The sequence below is a fragment of the Helicoverpa armigera genome, chromosome 16 (assembly GCF_030705265.1).
Source record: "Helicoverpa armigera isolate CAAS_96S chromosome 16, ASM3070526v1, whole genome shotgun sequence".
In the NCBI taxonomy this organism is placed as follows: domain Eukaryota; kingdom Metazoa; phylum Arthropoda; class Insecta; order Lepidoptera; family Noctuidae; genus Helicoverpa; species Helicoverpa armigera.
In genome coordinates this window covers 2,719,339-2,738,731 of record NC_087135.1, presented here as the reverse complement: position 1 = coordinate 2,738,731, position 19,393 = coordinate 2,719,339, and the positions used below count along the sequence as shown (strand labels likewise).

General features: G+C 33.8%; 1 protein-coding gene and 2 long non-coding RNA genes across 3 annotated transcripts; all 3 read left to right on the top strand.

Moving 5' to 3' along the window:
* The first annotated feature begins 4,957 nt into the window (after positions 1 to 4,957).
* On the top strand, positions 4,958 to 7,859 carry LOC110369879 (uncharacterized). Its single transcript, XM_021325478.3, has 3 exons — positions 4,958 to 5,190; positions 6,541 to 6,661; positions 7,166 to 7,859. The coding sequence occupies exons 1-3, from the start codon at positions 5,097 to 5,099 to the stop codon at positions 7,281 to 7,283; spliced, it is 333 nt and encodes a 110-aa protein (XP_021181153.3). The 5' UTR covers positions 4,958 to 5,096; the 3' UTR covers positions 7,284 to 7,859.
* A 1,419-nt stretch (positions 7,860 to 9,278) lies between these two features.
* Positions 9,279 to 10,746, top strand: LOC110369875 (uncharacterized). The gene is made up of 3 exons (XR_007511392.2): positions 9,279 to 9,396; positions 10,133 to 10,253; positions 10,566 to 10,746. It is a non-coding gene; the product is annotated as an uncharacterized LOC110369875 (long non-coding RNA).
* A 1,528-nt stretch (positions 10,747 to 12,274) lies between these two features.
* On the top strand, positions 12,275 to 18,985 carry LOC110369862 (uncharacterized). The gene is made up of 3 exons (XR_010277243.1): positions 12,275 to 12,413; positions 18,642 to 18,759; positions 18,866 to 18,985. It is a non-coding gene; the product is annotated as an uncharacterized LOC110369862 (long non-coding RNA).
* The last annotated feature ends 408 nt before the right edge of the window (positions 18,986 to 19,393 follow it).

Sequence of the window (19,393 nt, the reverse complement as noted above, 5' to 3'; positions counted from 1 at the left end):
AAATATAACAAAATGTTGTCGTAAAAACTTCGGCATGGCAACAAAAAGTCATTGGAATTTGTCTCTAGACATGTCATTTGTCATTCACACACGCTCACTCTTGGGTTTTTCAATCCTACTTTTTTATGAGATAAAACACCTATTTCGCTTTTACGACGATGTGATTTTGATATTAGTTATTTAGGGAAAAAGCTTAAATTATATGGTTACTATTATAAGTCAGCTTCTTTTTTCTATCATCCAAAGTTTATCTTACTTTCTTCTAATTCTGAAACATTACGCATTGAGAAGGAATTTCCGTGAAACAACTCATGGTACAGAAGACATTTGAGCATACCAGAAGTTGTAGCGGGGCACCAATGCGATAGACTAACTGCAGTCGTTGGTCCACTGCACGACTGTGCACGAAGAGTTACAAGTAAAAGAGGAATGACAATGGATTGTCAAGCGTTCAACTGACTAACCTTTGTAGTCAACCACAACTTCTTTTTCAGGAGTGTAACGATGAAGAAGAAGAAAAATTCTCGAGAGAGAGGTTTTCCCATAGTAAAACCTTCAGATTGAACCTGTAGTCAGTCGAACAGTGGGGTAAAATTGCAAATTAATCTTTCTAAACACGAATATCAATAGTGAAGTATTTTCCACCAATTTACTAAACTATTGAGTTGCATGTCCGTGTCAAATAACGCAAGGTCTTTTAAAACTAGTTTCAAAGAATGTCTGGACATTAAGCCATAAATCAGAAAGAGACATCGTGGTATACCAAGGAGTTTGAACACATCAATATTATTTATGACACGATCATTAGTTGAAGCAAAAAACTGGCTTCGTCAGTCAATTTGGTGTATACCTACTTTGATTTATTAAGAATAATTTATACAAGAATTTTTGTGTTTTGTAGTGAAGCGATACAATATACTTTATTGCTTGCTTTAATAAAATACGAGAGTGGATACTATAAAATGATCGTGCATTTTTTGGTTTATGACAGGGAAAATATTGTTTTCATAATGTTTTTTTTTATCTTGTCGTGCTATATTGGTTTGGTAGATTTTAAAAAGTCCTGCTACTAATAGGAAAGCGAAAAGTGAGTGATAGATACTTCCCGGGCCATTTATGGTTATGTCTCTGTTTTGTATGAATTCCGAATTTATTTCGAGGTTCTGTATGCAAAAAGTTCTAGATATGCTCATCCATCTCATTTTGATATTAAGTTGCATTAAATTAATAGGTTATCAGACTATCGAATGCATATTTTTCTTAAACAGAAAGTGAGATTAATAATACGTATATTCCAAAATGTTTAAAATTACCAAAGTTCTTATGACCTCTTGACCTCAACACGACAGATAAGTTTTATAAACTGCGATTTATAAACATATTAATCTGTACTTAATCAATGCCATGTAGTTATATTTTAAAGCGAATTAAGCGCGATATCACTAAATGTTGGGTTTTACGAAGTCTCGTTGTAAGCTTGGAAATTGAAATAGGTTTTAGTGAAAGTTGTCAAGAGATAAATTGTTTGTTTGTATCCTAAAGGCTCCGAACTAAAGACCTACCAAACCAACTTGAAAAATTCTCATACTGTTAGAAAGCTACATTCTCCCCGAGTAGCATAGGTTATATTTTATCCCAGTATTTACGGGCAGAAGTTCCCACGGGTCGCGGGAAACCGCGGTAAAACGGCTAGGTACCTACTAATAAAGGTTTAACTCTTTTGAAATCTTTAACTGGTACGTTTTTAATGTTTATGTATGTGTATTTACACGAATCTAAATAGAACTTGAATGTTGATTTCATTTCCTAATTACTGTTTATTATTCTGGTTAATATTATCAGTAATGATATTTGTGACCTGCTTTCAAGTGACCCTGACTTATTTATGATAGATAACACAAAACACGAGTAAATTAGTTCAATGTTTCTAAATAACTAACAGTTCCCTGAAACCTTGGATATTTGAGTACAGAATAAACTGTTTAAATTGTTTAAGAGCTTGATATTCTTAATTTCTGTTAATGTCATATGCCTAGCCTTTATCCAAGTATGCTGGGGGTGGCTTCCAGTCTTACCGGATGCAGCTGAGTACCAGTTTTATAAGGAGAATACTAATACGAAAGCCTATCTGACCTCCTCAACCCAGTTACCCAGCAACTCAATACCCCTTGGTAAGACTGGTTGTCAGAATATACCATAATTACATACAATCAAACACATAAATTAATTAAACAAGGAGCGACTGCTTATCTAACCTCCTTAACCAAGTTATCCGGGCAACACCTCTTGCTATGATTGGTTGTCAGACTTTTTGGCTTCTGACCACCCTTAACGATGGAGTAACACGAATAGGTAAGTAGGTACAACATAATTTAAGTGTAGTTAGTTATTACGTACCTTCCTACATTGTTTTAAATACTGTTATTATAGGTACTTAGATAAGAAGAAGATTTAAAAAAGGTCCAGAGAAGGTGACTTTTTTGATATCTTCAAGTCAAACATTATTTTGAAGGTCCGTGAATATTATCTATCATTTCAAAACAGCATGTAATTTATTTTTAAATATGTCTCTATATTATTATTTCTCTTGAACCCGAAAATAACATGATAAGTTACTATTTACTTTGATATTTAATTGTTTAAAAACAATACCAAAAACAGATCGATTTATGACTAATTATACTATGCGTGATTCTCCGAGTTTTGTCAATGTGGTTTTTCGACATTATTGCCGAAAACATGTGATTTTCTCATTCTAGGGAACTTTAACGATGGCTTGAATACCGAAAGCATTGAAGAGCTTAGTTCTCGGTACACATCTGCATCTGGTTACATCCTAATAAAGCAGGGAAAAGGCTACGCACTTGACATACAGTGCGACTAATCTAGCTAGAGAATAAAAAAAAGACAGGCTATGTCAACTCCAAATAGGTTTTTGACTAGGAGAGGTTGATGAAAAATATACGTATTATGTTTTAGATGTATTATCTACTTTTCGATTTAATAGGTTTTTTGGAATTTACCTCAAGAAATCTGGTCCGCATTAAGTTACGGTAAAGGAAAACCTGTACCTCCTTAAAATTCTGGTTTAAACCGGCCATGAACCGACATAGAAGGACATTTACACAATAACGGCCTGATATATGTAATGTATTAAATTGGGGCCGATCATCCTTTACGGTAATAAAAATTTCGCATTAAAAGGTTTTAGTAAACAAATCCGGGATCCAGGGTTTCTTTATGTACCTGAATCTGAATGAGGTAGTATAAAATAAAGATTTAATTAAAACATTATTTTTGTTAATAAACAAAAAAAAAACGGATATAAAAATCTTTGTTTCAATATTTTGTCGTGGTCATAATAATATTTTCTGAAGGACCTAACTCAAGATAAGTTAAATCCTATTCGAGTATTTATGCCGTCATGAATGAGTACAGGAAAAGCTATTTATTTTATGGTGTGGTTAATCCCCGTAATAAATTTTTCCCATAGCATTGATGTGTGGTTTATTATCTTATGATTATGCGATCAAAGTATTAATACTAAGTAGGTTGGCACTAAAATGACGTACCTATATGTGATGACGATGACTTAGGATATAGACAGAGACGAGAACACTGCTTTGATTCGATGTTTAATCCGCTTTCTGAGAGAATCATATCCCCATACAGATAAAAATAGCTTATATCTTAGTCTCATACATACCTAAGCTTTATTATATACTACCGAGTTTTATCAAAACCATCCAAAAGCGTTTAAGAGTTATAAATATAACACGAACCGACATACATCCTTACAAACCTTCGCATTCATAATATGAATAGTTACAAGGACGAATGCGGTAAATGCAAGATGCACCGATCATTTATGACTTTTCTAGCAATCATGACAAATTGATGTCATCACAAACACGATGGTGTGATCTCAGAGTACGAGAAAACGTGTCTCCATTCACGTATTTAGTTTCAACTATATTTTCTTCAAGGCTTCAATTAGTTACCGATCTACATTGGTTGAGTATAATATAAAACCATAGGATACCCATTACCCATATGAGGAACAACTTTCCACTAAAAATATTTTGGAAATCCCCTTTGACATTCCAAAGTTTATATTTTACAACTTTCGTAAAAACTTAAGCAGATGCAGATTATTAAGTCATAATACATCGAACGACCTTTGCCTCAGTCGCAAGAATGTGGCCTTAAGTGGTCCATAAAAAATAACAACAAACGCTACGTTTAGAAGACGCAAAAAGTTTGGCGACAGCCTTTGTAAAAATACTTCACGGATCTATGAGAACATTTTCGGAAATAAAAAAGTTTGTTTACATATAATGTGATGAATCACATGTAAATCCCAAGTACGCATTCCGAAGCTGCCTGCGACCTTCATAAGGCTGGCTGCACAACTTACGACTGTGGTATAATTTTGTTAACTTTATCTGCAAATAGAAATCTTTTGTCGCTTGCTGTTTGTTGGTAATGTCTTTGAACTTTGAATTGTGCATGGTCATTGGTTATTTTTAATGTCATCTTTCCTTGTGAATTTTGTAAAAGGTTTTCAATGATAGAATCACGTAACCATTTTGACAGGTTGCACTCATTTAAAGAAGTCATGATCAAGCAACTAAATACTATGTATATGATCAACTACGCATAAGTAATTTTCAGAAATATGGCTATGTAAAATAGTTGTGTAAAATAGTAGTGTTCAATACAGGAATATTTTCTCTTAAATTGGGTATTATAACTCCATATATCAGAATACTGTGCCTATTAATCATTTATTATCCGAAAACTAAGATCTTGCTCAAAATTCCAGCCCACATGGTATAAATTGGTACATAAAATAAAAACAAAACATAAGTAGGTAATTAATTTACGAAAATAAAACGCAAATCGCAAGTGTGTAAACGGTTGTTTGGGAACAAAAACAAGATCACGGCCGGCGAGCGGTCATTCGAACTCTCGCATAGCTTGGAACAACACTTATATAGACGTGCGATACATACATACCAAAAGTGGATAAAACAGTATACAAAAATAGTTTTAAAAAATATTTTGATACTTAGAAATTTTGTTTGGTTTTCAAAATGGTGTCGAAAATCGTAGTTTTTGCGTTGATCGTTGGTACCGCTAGTGCTGCTACTTTCATAGGCTTGAACCCACCAAAGCCTAGTAGCTTAGGTAAGTTGATTGTGTTTTGTTTTTTTTTCTATCAATATTTTTATGTTGAGCTTTATCAGTGTAGCTTCGTCATTTTCCGAGCCTTTTCCCATCTATGTTGGGGTCGGCTTCCAGTCTCACCGGGAGCAGAGTACCAGTGCTTTACAAGGAGCGACTGCTTATCTGACCTCCTGAACCCAGTGACCCGGGCAATTACTGCGGTTAGGTTATCAATTGTTTTATTATAAACATTGATAATGTCAAATCTATATTTTTGGTTACTACGGTAGCAAACCTTGTTTTATACTTTAATTAGAATAACAATTGAAGATCGGTTTTTTTTCTTGACTTTCATATCAATATACCTACATGAGGTATTGACATAGTGTTATCTATATATAATGTTTTACATATGTACATATGTTTAATCCGTGTTCTTGAGTACATTAATACAAGTTTAAGAGACGATACTCGAATGAGATATAATAAGATATACATTATACATAATTATTTTTTTCGTGTCAATGTAATCATGGTCGTTTCGAATTAAAAACTGAAACCAGAATTGTGTTGATGACGCAAAAGATAATATGGTTGTTTATATTATTACCAATCCTTTTAATTTTTTTAAAAATCTTCAATAACAACATGATAAATAAACTAGAAGTTTATTAGTTCATGAATAAGCATGGCTACTTTTATTTAAATGATGTTTTCAAGTAATACTTTAATTAATGGTGACTTGATAATTACGTCAATGAGTTCATCATTTTTTTTTTATTCTGAAATCAAGTTTACTCATATCATGCAAAACATGAATGTGATACATTTAGTTCAAACTGTATCCAAAACACGTTCTTATAGTTGAAAGGTTAAAGTCTAAATTCCAGTAGCCAGTGATAACCAAAATAATAAAATCCGCAACTTTTTTTTCGCAACGTACTTAACATACAACAGGTTTACTAAGCAAAACAAGCTTCTGTTCATAGTATTGTTTTGATAGGAATATTTTCGCAAAAACAACTTATTTGTATTAGATTAAAACCTAAAAATTCCAAAATTGTCAATACGCCTTGAACATGCGAGGTGACTGACCTTCATTTCTTCTTTATACGAGAAGAGGCTTGTATCCTGCATAGTTGGTGAAGATGATGATAGTTTAATTGCTTGTATGTTCCTAATTATAAAACAATAGAAAATCAACTATGTCTCGCGTATATCTGTACTCAGATATACAACGAGTTAATCGATTATCAAGTCATCTCAAACCTTTTATCATTTTAGTTATATCACCGATTTACTGTATATTGCTAGTTATAGGTCCATGTTTTTTTTTTCTGTATCTAATTTTTTTTTTCTTTTAATTTCCAGCTCACAAAGAAGGCTGCTATATCAAGGAGATAAATGATGTGATTCCTTTCGGGGAAACTGTGAGACCCATCGGCCACTGTTACAGTATATCATGCGGCAGTGAATACATTGACTATGCCTCGTAAGTTATATTGAATTACTACTATTTTCTACTACTTGCTCAATATATCTTGGACACTATGGTCACTTATAAGTGTAATCTGGACTCTAACGTTTAAAATCAAGCAGCATTGAGCATCCTTTTCTGTGTGAGAAAATGCCTGAGCCCAGCAGTGGGACTATAAAAAGGCTGAAGAATATGCCTTTTTAATTTAAGATTATTGTTTTACTCTTCCACTGGTCCATTGGTTCCAAAAGTCCACCTTAGAATCGAGTCTTATAAGGCCTGTTCTGGCTGTAGGATGGTTAATAAAGGATCTTGAATGAGTGTTAGTCTGAAAGACACCCCCTTGCGCTGTATCAACAGCAATTTCAATTATTTGGTCATTTCCAGAATTCCAATTCAGCTCAACGCTTGTGTTTTGTTTCTGTGTATGTTACTAACACTCACAATTAACAAATATTACCTCTTCATAAGTATACCAGTATACCTATAGATACCTAATAAAGCCTTATTTTGTTTCAGATGTGGTGTCGTCGCAACTGACGATCCCAAATGCTACATTACTGACGAGGATCTCAGTAAACCCTACCCCGATTGCTGTCCCGATATCAAGTGTGATCTCGACAACAACCTTGTATAGTTTAGTGTTATTAGTTTTAGGCTTAAGTTTAATATATCGTGTTAGAATCGCGGCGTTATTGAGGGTCCTTTTTCACCAAAGTATTTTAAAGGCATCAACTAAAAAAAACCATCAACTGTCGTAGGTTAGATAAACTTTTGGGGACATCGTTCACATAATATTGTCTGGCAAAAACGTTGGTTGAATCAATACTTTCTTTGGAGATGGTGAAATTGGCTATTAGAATAGAGTTGACTTTAGGGTTGAAAAAAGAAATGAAAAATGTATTTCAATGTGCCATATAAAATTAATTTATATGTAGTAAATAAATAAAATATTTTTGTATAAATATTTAAAAAAAATGTGCGAGTGTGGAGTTTTGATTGTGAAGAAAAAAAAAGAAAAAGAAGTTTGTATTTTTGAAATTAGAATTTTTCAATAACGCCATGATTGTAACACTGCGCGATGTCTAGAGTCATTATGACGAATAGATAGAGTTCCTTTTTCAAAGAGTTTGTATCCAAACTCTAGAAGCTATCTTGCCACCAAATTGTTGAATTTAATTTATTTTTATTGAATTAGAAATTATTTTAATTATTTTGTGTGTTTTATTCATTACATATTATATTATGTCATCCAGTCTTCCCAAGGGGTATTGGGTTGTCCGGGTAACTGGGAGGGCAGGTGAGGAGGTCAGATAGGCAGTCGCTCCTTGTAACACAGGCACTCAGCTGCATCAGGTTAGACTGGACACCGACCCAGACATAGTTGGCAAACGGCTCGGGAGGTGATTTGGTGTTTTATTTATGTAACTTTATGTTTTTGCATTCTATAAAATATGGTCAATCGACTGCAATCCAGTTAAGCAGCTTTCACTGTTTTAAAAAGATTTATTGACTGGATTCATTTCTCAGATACTTAAAGAAAAGAAAGTGCAGTAAATCAATAAATAAGAAGAACTTCTTATACATAACCAGTTTAAGAGAATCCTAACTAATACCTGCTTCCTAGTCTTGGGGTTTTTTACTTTGCACAATTGGTATCATTAGGAAGTTAATATTAAAAACCAACTGCTTGTTACAAAAGTTAAACCTATTCTTTCTGCATCATCTTCTTCTATTTAAAACATGAACGTATTTTGTTCTACAATTCTTTTCCCACTTTATTATGAGAGATAATGATGTCGGGACACCTTTCCACACACGGTCGGTTAACCCCATGGTAAGTTATTAAATAACTTGTGTTATGGGTGCTAACACAATTGAAAAACTACATTTTCTACTAGATCTATAATAATCATTAAAGAAAGTTAGCCTGTCATGAAAAGACTGTATGAATATTGAATATTAACTTTGTAAGTGCCTATGCTAAAGTGATGAACAAATTACACTTTAATATGACAAGGATTCACTCTCAGTGTATAAATATTCAAGTTAACCTCTGCCGACCCTACAATAATAACGACCATGAAGGCCGAATATATTTCACTGATTAAATTGAATGTACAAATTTAAAAAAGCATGTCATAATTTAAAACAATATTTCTCATTCTCTCAGAAACATAATTAAAATTAAATAAATTAACTTCGTAGATTCGAGGCGCTGAGATAATATAACGTGAAAATTCAAATGAATTTTACAATTAAGGATAACATTCAATTCAATGGAAGTTTGGGTACGATTATTAAAACGCAAATAAAATATGTACTCAACGTGTGAGAGAATGTGTGCTCACCGTTTATAGGCACATGATCTAAAAGAGGTGCAAATTAAAGAAACAAATTCCGGAACAAAGGCAAACTTTGGGAAATACTATCTACGCCTGTTAAATGCGTCAATTTATTTTATTTTTATCGAGATAGTGTTAAGAATAGGAATCGCAAACGAAGAAAGTCGAGTCGAGAACGAGAAAAGTCGGGAGTGTGTAGCCGGCCTGTTTCTCAGAATACTCAACTTCAAGAGTAGATTATTATGTTATTAATTATTTTTCCACATTTTTTTCATTTGGAATTTCAAATCAGTGGCCACGGAATGACGATTTCAGCCATTTCGACCTTTTTAGTTTTTATTTTGACAGCTGGTGCAATTGCTTTGCAATGGAGCACAGAGTTACCACCAATACCACGTATATTCGGTTAGTACCATATATCTATACTAATATTATAAAGCTGAAGAGTTTGTTTGTTTCTTTGAACGCGCTAATCTCAGGCACTACTGGTCCGATTTGAAAAATTCTTTCAGTGTTAGATAGCCCATTTATCGAGGAAGGCTACTTTTTATCCGGGTTCGTGCAGAGGTTTCCGCGGGATGCGGGTGAAACCGCTGGCAGAAGCTGGTTTTATAATAAGACTTCTTATTTAACCCCTTGTATATCGAAGCGCGGATATACGCGAGACACAATTGATTTTATATTGTCTTATCATTAGCGACATACGAGGTCAATGCACTATTTGTATAGATTCTTAACATTCTTTTCACCCAGATTTATGTTTGCATTTTGTAAAAGTGGGCCTACGATTTTACCCGCATCTCATTTTAATTATGCAAGCAATACATACTTACAAACATAGTTTCGATTATTTGTACGCAGGATGCAGGCAATCGGTAGTTAATAGTTATCAATGACATGCCATGATATGACAAGTTAAACTCAATCGCTGGCTGTAGAGAAAAGTAAACATTGAAAATCAATCTTCTGTTTTTAAGTTAGGGTGGTTTTTAATGGTTAATTACCCAAAATTGTAAACTTGTACATACTTGTAAATTACAACTGAAAATTAGTTCAACATATGTAGTCATTTTGATAGCATTTTATCTCAGTAATACCTAGTTTTACCCAATCTCTCTATCTCATGCGTACCTATTTTCAGGTAACAAAACGGGATGCTATATAAAAGAAATGCATGATGTGATCAACTTTAACGAAACTGTTCCCGTTCTTGGATATTGTTACGTAGTCCATTGCACTGTCCATGAGATTGAATATTTGTCGTAAGTTTTTTATTATATTTTCGATTTTCCTAGTTTGGAAGATACTGCCTCGTTGCGCCATGCTGAGCACGAGGTCTCGGGTTCGATTCCCGGGACGGACTTACACAAAGCAGCCCAGAGTCCAATCCTACTACCTACTATAATAATGGTATCCACGGCCGATTTCGGCCACGGCAGCTATCTTCATATAAGGAGATCAGCCAGCTACGCAGGACATATTATAGTACACGAGCCTCACTATATACCTATACATATATACTAAAACTGAATGCGGAGGAATCTTTTCATTCGAACTTATATCTATTTTTTCAGGTGCGGTTGGTCTTCTCATGAGAACTATACTAGGGACTGTATGATCATTGAAGCAAAAATGGATGAGCCTTACCCTAAGTGCTGTCCACACGTCGTCTGCATAGACAGAGATGTACCTTGGTTAAATAAGAATAAAACAGATACCTATCGTAAAACAAAAGAGATCGTATGGAAATTGTGAAATAATATTTTTATACTAAAGTCACCATAAGTTTTTGATTTCTTGTAACTAATCATTTAGCATTTACCTGACTACCGTATTCGTCTCTTGAGCCTTTTACCAACTATGTTGGCTTGTATCTTTCTTAGTCGTATCCCATTTGAGTTAATATTATTTTTAACTTGTCGGCTCTCCATCATATTTTAATCACTTTTAATAGACCAAAGACCTTTTTCCTACATAATTATGTTAGTGTCAGCCATCTGACCTCATAACCCTGTTAATACAATACCTCTTGGTAGGACTAAATGTCATATACCTAAGTAGCTTATGCAAGTAGCACGCATGTTGGGGCACATGCGCAAGTTAAATGCATTTTAAAAACATGCGGGTAAAGCATGCAAAGCTAAACACCCACGCGCGTGCTCTTGTCACTAGTCATTAGCGCATGTTAACTTGCTCCAGCTACATGCACCGTGTAGACGCACCCTAAGCCACGCACTCTTCTTGCAATACAGCATAATTATATCATCAATAAAACTCAGGTATATTCATCTGGCTGACACAATATAAAATATATCATTTTGACTAGAAAATCTTTCTTTTTTAATTGACAATAAAGTAAGATTGAATCATAGAGCGACAAAAATTTCCTATAGTGTGAGTTTGATTAAGATTTCATGTAATGTTTTACTTTCGTTAAATTTACTTTCGAGAAGCATTTATGTTATCCTAATCAGTTATTTGCATTTAAAAAACAAATATAATTAAAATGTTCGCGTCATTGATATAAAAACAATACATGTCGTAGGTAACGGTTATTGCATTTTCTAAGGTTCATTTTTGTTTAGAAATGTCAGAAGAAAATTTTATTTTCTTTTTAATTATTGCTTCTATAGCAAATGCCGCTGATTATAAGCAAATACTACCCGAAAAACCTCCGCAATTCAGTAAGTTTTTTTTCATCACATTATGTTTATCCTTTTTCCAAACATGAATTTGGCTGCTGTTTTACATTAGTGTCTGTCATTGAACATCCTTTGCAGTCGTTACGGGTAGTTAGAAGCCAGTAACTCTGACACCAGTCTAACCAACGGGTATTGGTTTGCCCGAGGGATGAGGAGGTTAGATAGGTAGTTGCTCCTTGTAAAGCACTGGTACTCAGCTGTATCCAAGCGCTCTTTCGCGTGTGCGCGGGGCACTTCCGTATGATAACTTGCTCTAGCTACCGTGTAGAAGCACTCTATCATTAAAAAAAACATAAATGACGTAATCGCGGTGACCAGTCGCTTCACCGTTATGACACCGTCTTTTAATTGATAATTAAGTAAATACCCATTCATAGAGCGACAATTTCCTATGGTACTTAATTGGACTGTAATCGATTGAGATAAAATGTAAGAAGTTATTAAAAGTACTAATTGATTTCATGTAACGAAGGTACTTTCGAGAAGTATGTATGTTATCGAAATTAGCTATTTGCATTTACAAAACAAATATAATTGAAAATGTTCGCGTAATTGATATAAATACAATATAGGTAACTGTTATTGCATTTTCTAAGGTTCATTTGAAGCAATATTTTTGTTTAGAAATGTCATCAAAAATTGTTATATTTGTTTTAATCGCTTCTATGGCAAATGCTGCTCAATATAGGCAGAGACTGCCCGAAAAACCTCCGCAATTCAGTAAGTTTTTTCTTCCTCATTTTCTGCTTAGACTTTTTCTAATCTTGGGGCTGACTGCCAGTGTGAACCGATACATCTGGGTACCAGTTGTGTACATGATCTACCGCTTCTCTGATCTCCTCAACCGAGTGAGTAACTGGTAGTTGCCTGGGTAACCCGATATAATTTGGTAAGACTGGAAATCAGACTTAGGTATGTATGTGAGACTTATGTACTAAGATGAGTGACTGAACTATTCTCGTCAAATACATTATGCTTTCGAAGATGTCTACAGTATATGCCTGTTAGTCAAATGCACTACAAAAAACCTGCTGCTTACTGTCTCTGTTTTATAACTCAATCTCAAAAACTGCGGAAAAACGTCTATATTTTGGCTAAGGTATAGCATAAGAAATCGCACTATAAATTGTTTATGTAGATTAAGACACCGGATCTAAAACTGCGAAAGAATTCGAAATATTAAGGTCGTCAGTAAGCTAAGGAAAAATATATGAATTCGTTTATTTATCCATCAAACTTATCAATGTGGGGTTTTTCTATAGAATGTGATTCCGTTAGTCGTGCATATTTCAATGTTTTTTTTACATATTTTATTTTGTTTAGGCATCCTATTCGAGATTTTGCTTTTATAGTGTGCGAAAGAAGAGCCGTCAAAATATGTTGTTTATTATATGAGTGCTGGAATGTGGTCCAATCCTTTTAATTAGAGTATTTTTCTGTTGATTGGTATCCGATAAAAGTTAAAAAAAATGGTATTTTGTTATTGCAAAATATTCTATAGATTAAAGTTGTATGTTGTTGATGTGCGAGTTTCTCACGTTTTAGTCTCTTTTGATGAGAAGCTTAAGTAAAATACTTTCCTGTTCCATGAAGTCATTTTCTAGTAGAAAAACAGCTGTACATCAATTTTTATTATGTCCTCTTAAATAAGTTGCTGTCAACAAAATATAATTTGCTAACCTAACAACAAAATTATTTCAAACAGAAAATAATACGCTTTCGTGCCTAAAAGTAACTCAACGTAGCTAATCTCATTAAAACACACATTTTCATCATTCCCTCGAAAACTCGTTAATTCCATAAACATACAGCAACAAGTGAGTCTTAACTCTCTTTAATACAATACGAAGAAAACCGAGTAAAAGTTATTTACCGAACTCAAATATAAACATGTTTACACACTCGTACAAAGTTTGAATTTGTTAAAATACTTCGAAAACCACATCTGAGCAACGTAAATGAAGGAGATTGATAAGATTTCGAGTTTATTTTGTGTAAGACTTTTTGCGTATTGAGAGGCTCAGCTTTTTACTGACTTTAACTTAGACTTTAACACCAAGCTTAATGACGTTACATTAAAAACCATCTGCCTTTCACGTAACTTAGCTTATTTTAGGTGCAGCAATTATGTCTTCAATTAACTTTGGTCGTCCCTTGTACTCTATTATCTTAACACATTCAATTGTTTATGGCCAAAGCCTTACCACGTGTTTCTAAATAGCCTTGCCTTTTTAACCGACTTCAAAAAAAGGAGGAGGTTCTCAATTTATCAGGATCTTTTTTTTTTCAGTATACCTTTTACTGTTATTTTTAATACCTTTCCCATCAGAAATGATGACGATGTAGCCAACATAGAAAAGGCAAAGTTCTGTGAACAGAAATGTAGGCATGTTTAAGATTCCAGACTAGGGCGGTCGGCGCTCATTGAGGCATCTGCAATTCGAATTGGATGACTGTCTGATACGACGATGAGTTTCTAAGTTTTACCTGCATTGTTTTTAAATGTTACTTGTTGTTAAAACTTCCTCATTAACATTATATACGTAAACAAAGTAAATCGCTTTTCCATAACCTGTTACTCAAGTATTCCATGGAAGATGGTACATTAACATAATTATGCATTAATATTAAAATCTCATATAATGTTATATGCGTCACTTGATTATGTAAATAATATAACTCGTACCTACGTCATTATGTAGTGGTATTTTCCTGTCCCCTTTTAAGATATGCTTTTTAAGAGAAAACATGCGTCATGATAAAAGTTTTGGATAGTTCGGTGAAATATTTAGTTGTTATTTTAGCAAACCGTAGAACTTTTTATAATAAAGTAAATGCTAGCTGTTTCTCGCTGTTCCATTCGCGTTTACGACTATAAAGTTGCTGTTCGTTTTTAAAAGCCTTAAAAATCCTGCCGTGAACAAACGGACAGAATTAAATATAAAAGTGTTCTGAGGATAATTACCCGCATATGTAGTGACAAAGTTATTTATGCAAATTGAACAGTGGAACAAAAAATATCCAACAGTAGTTCTAGATTGCTAAAAATTTCAATTATTTGGCAAACTTTATTGTGCAATGGTTATTAGATTTGCAAGCTTCCATCAGTAGTTTCTTCTCATCCCGTTGGAACTACTTTACTATATCCTAAGTACCTATAGGCGCTACCATTTTTATTATGGAAAATCATGCAATGGCCCCTACCTACTGTGGGTTAACAGCGATGAGGGAGTGTCAGACTCTTACTGACTAAAACCCATCATGTGCCTTTTATGTAGTAGGAAGACTGACAAAATTTTGGTAAATCATAGATTCTCTAAAACCTACTCAAATAGTAAATCATGGCTTTCCTCATATTCTGCAATTGGATAAAGAAGTAACAAGTTCTAAACCAGTTGTTGTGGTTAAAATCGTTATTCATTGGTTAGCAACTAGTAAAGTTAACATAATATAGCTAACTTGTGGTTAGTTAACAACTCAACAAAAAAGGTGTTATGAAGCCTTAGGTAGACCGGTTGCGTAGGTTAAGATAATCATATTAATATGTAAATTATAATGTTTTTACAATTTATCGTATAACAGTACCTGAGCTTAACAATAATTTCATAATTTGTAATTTTAAACTCTCATCGTAAATAAAAAAAAAAAAACAACAGCCTTTGTACTTATTAGTCCCCTTTTTGACTAAAAAGAAAATTTGTGATCACGGAATCGAACTGTCGGAATCGAAATACATAAATGCAATAAATACGTAAGAATAATTTATCTAATCCAGTTCTTTTTAAACTTTAACTAATACAAATATTGCTACACCACACACTCCTAATTGAAAATAATTCAAAATTAAAGGAACCTACAACAGTGTAAAGTGTAAAGAAAAAAAAAGAATTCTCAATAACTTCGATCGTTAAAATATATGTATAAATTCCTTGTGCGGCGCCATGGTCAATGAAAAATAATATAAATTGATACATCAACCGTAGTTTTGTCAATTTATACGCGAAATGCTCATTAAACTAATGAGATTCATAAAGGAACATGATAAATATATAGCGCCGGAATAGTGCCTTGCAATTATTTTGCACTAGTACTTTTTACTGGCTTTGCTCATAAAGGTACCCACTTATGTACTGTGTTGATTTGCAAAAAAACATTATCATGGGATATCAACGACACTTTTCTTTATCAGTTCACAACTTTTATTAACACGCTTTTTTTACTTCAGTACACGATCTGTTTTACTCCTTTGTATTTTTTTCTTTAGGTTCCCAACTTTTATTAACACGCTTTTTGTACGCGATCTCTTTTACTCCTTTTTTCATTGTTTCATAATTTAAAACCCCTACCTTGATATTAAATTACTCATCATCATCATCTTCCTGCCCTGTTCTCAAGTCCTTTGGGTTCCGCGCAGCATATCTTTTTCTTTTATTCCTCTCTGTCAGATATCATACTTACATCCACTCCCTTCTGCTTCATGTCCTCTTTCAGGCAATTAATCCTTCTTTTCTTGATATTAAATTACTGAGTGAGGATAAGAGAAAAGGTCTTCATAGTTATCTACCAGGTTCAAAAGTTACTTCCATTACTTAAGTAATTGTTGAGATAAAGGCTCTAGCAGAGACATCTTGTGACCTATAATTTAATTTTACTGATAAAAGATATTTTTTACTAAACGCTGCACTAGATGGTGCTACTTAAACGTTTCTACTAATCTTATTTGACCTCATAACAAAAAATATTAAGAAACATTTTTACCAGTTGAATAAGCATTAAAGATGTTTTTTTCTGACAAACAAATAAAAATCAAGTAAGTATTTTTTATCTTCGACCCGCAAAGCCTTTTCGATGGTGTCAAGGTCTCGAAAACACATTTCGAGGTCTTCGCAAAAAATATGCTTCTTTCATACCGATGTGAAAAAAAAACATATCTACATAATTTATTTCTAACCAAGTATTATTTATTGATGGTCTGTTTTTAGCCCTCAAAATTCCGTTGATCAGTTTAGGGCCTGTCTTACCTTTTTCGCTCTAATCAAAAATAATTATCTTTTTATTGTATCTCAATCATTTTTGGTTACCTGTATTGCTTGACCAACGATTAACTTACAGTATTTTTTTTATTCAAAATAATTAGCTTTACTTGACGACCCTTACATAGTTGGGAAAAGGCTCGGGAAATGATGGTGATGAATTAACTTGATTCATCTTTAAAAGAAAAGAAAACTCTACACTCATCATCATCATTGTCTCAGCTATAATAGGTGTCCGTCCACTGCTGAATATGCTGCCTTCCCCATTGATTTCCAAAAGGACCTACAAAAGCAGCCATATCTTCACTCTCTTTAAGGAGCTTTTCTAGGAACAAACAACATACATATCTTCCTTATACAAGCATTCTGGGTCCGTACAAATATATCTGAATTTAATACAAATATTTGTTGAATGCAGACATCGGAAGCGAAATGTTACGGTCATAGTGCATTGTTCGACCGGTACAATTTGGTGCATTTTCTTTTCTTTGTGACAAAGTTCCAAAATTCTTACTGAAGTGTACAAAAGATCGGTACATGATTGTCGTATTAGAGTTACTTTTCCATTAGGAATAGTGTAGTATTAAGAAATACACACGAGCTAAAACATATTCAATTGCATGTGAACTTCAGTTAGCTTTATTGGACCCCAACGGGATCCACCAGGGCCAGGGCCTGCCGGGGCTGCGGGATTGTTCGAAACAGTTACCGCAGCCCCGGTACATAAAGAGCTTACATACCTACTATTTAATATAAGATTTTTCGTAAGGAGAACCATGTAAATCGATAGTTTTAATCAAAGTGTGTAGTTCATTCTTGGCTCCAACGAAACCGAGATGGCCTGTCAGTTAAAGATAATAATTTGTAGAGGCCCTGCATTGGATGTTCCTACAATAACCGGCAATATCCAGTTCTAGGAAACTCTGACATGGGAATGGCTAGAATCTCTGCATTTCTCTCAAAGCTACGTTTCTATGATTCCGTTTGATAGGATACCGATGTAATTAGAACCACATCGGACATTTTCGCTTTGTCTCTCAGATTTTGATGGCTTTGCTGTATTGCTAAAGGTAATAGGGACCGCTTCTGTTTTGGTCCAAATAGGACCATCTATCGGTGTTCAAAGTACGTTATGATGTGATTTCATGTGATGCTAGCCTGATCCCTATAAATAAGAAATGATCCGTTTCGCAAACGGACGGTTGCTTTTTTTAATCGACATCCCAAAAAGAAGGTGCTGAAGACGGATGTTTTTATTTTTTCGTAAACAAAATCGTTCCTTGTTTAAAGAAACCATTCATTATTATTCTGTGCCTTAGCCTTGTTTATCATTATTTCTTCTCATATTCCTAGAAATTTGTTATGTACTAAAATAGCCGGTATATCGTCACCCTATTTACTTCAACCATTTATAAAAAGATGATTCAATACTTATACATCACATCACAGCCAATCGATTAGATCTCAGAAATCCTCTTCCGTTCTTTACAAAGTAAACATATTATTACGTACATACATACTTTTGTATGTATTAGCTTTTGGCGAAATAACTTGAGTATGAGTCATTGGTTACGTCATGGTAAGACGGACTTTACATTACCTGGCCGAATCTTGTTGCTTATTAATTTTAATTTTGCTCATTACGTTGTTATTTTTGTCAGCTGTACTTTTTGGAAGAAAGTGTCATAAGTCATATCTGTATTGGGAACAAGTTTAATGTGAAAGACGATTACTTATTTCAACCCATCTACAATAAATCTTTCCTTAAAAAAAAGAAAAGAAAGGTCACCTGATTAGATAATTGTTTATTGAGCTCATCATCATCCTCCTGCCCTTATCCCAATCATATACAGAGCTAGAGGACTATTTTAAATACTTTAGAACATACATACATAACACAGCTTATTATTTTCAGAAAATATACCTGGCTGTTACATACCTGAGAGAAATGAGGTGATTCCTTTCGGAGCAGTCGTAAGCAATAAGGGATGCATCCTCATACAATGTACAGTGGACTCCTTTGAATATACTACGTAAGTTTTAAATGCTATCGAATTCATACTCCTTTATAGCTATTTCTCCACATAAAGTGTTAATTATTTTCTATAAAATACCTGAACTATTTTGTAATACTTTCAGATGCCCAATAGCACAAACCCGTGATCCCAAATGCCGCGTGTATCATCCTTTTGGCACATCGACCTACCCAGACTGCTGCCCTCAACTCATGTGTGATGTATCGTAAATACTTTGATGTTTCAATACATACATACGTTGAGTAATAAGTATTGTATATTTTATTTGCATTTGCAAAATGAATTGTTCTACCTATCCCTATATTTTTTAAAGAACTCCAGGTCAGGCAAGTACCAATGCAACTTTTCAAAGTTTCTATGTTCCTGACCGTGCTTCGAAGGGCACTATAAACTGTATGTCTCGTCTGTCATTTGAACATCTTTAGCAGTGTTTATGGGTAATCAGAAGCCATTAAGCCTGACAACCTATGCACTGAGCAAGTATGAGTTATACATAAAGCATAATGAAACTAAAAGTATGTTTGGTTATTGATACTACATAAGACACAACATTAATTAAATTACATAAGCTAGCATAAAAAGTTCAAAGTCAAGTCAATGAAAGCCAAAGATTAGAATATTTATTGTAGTC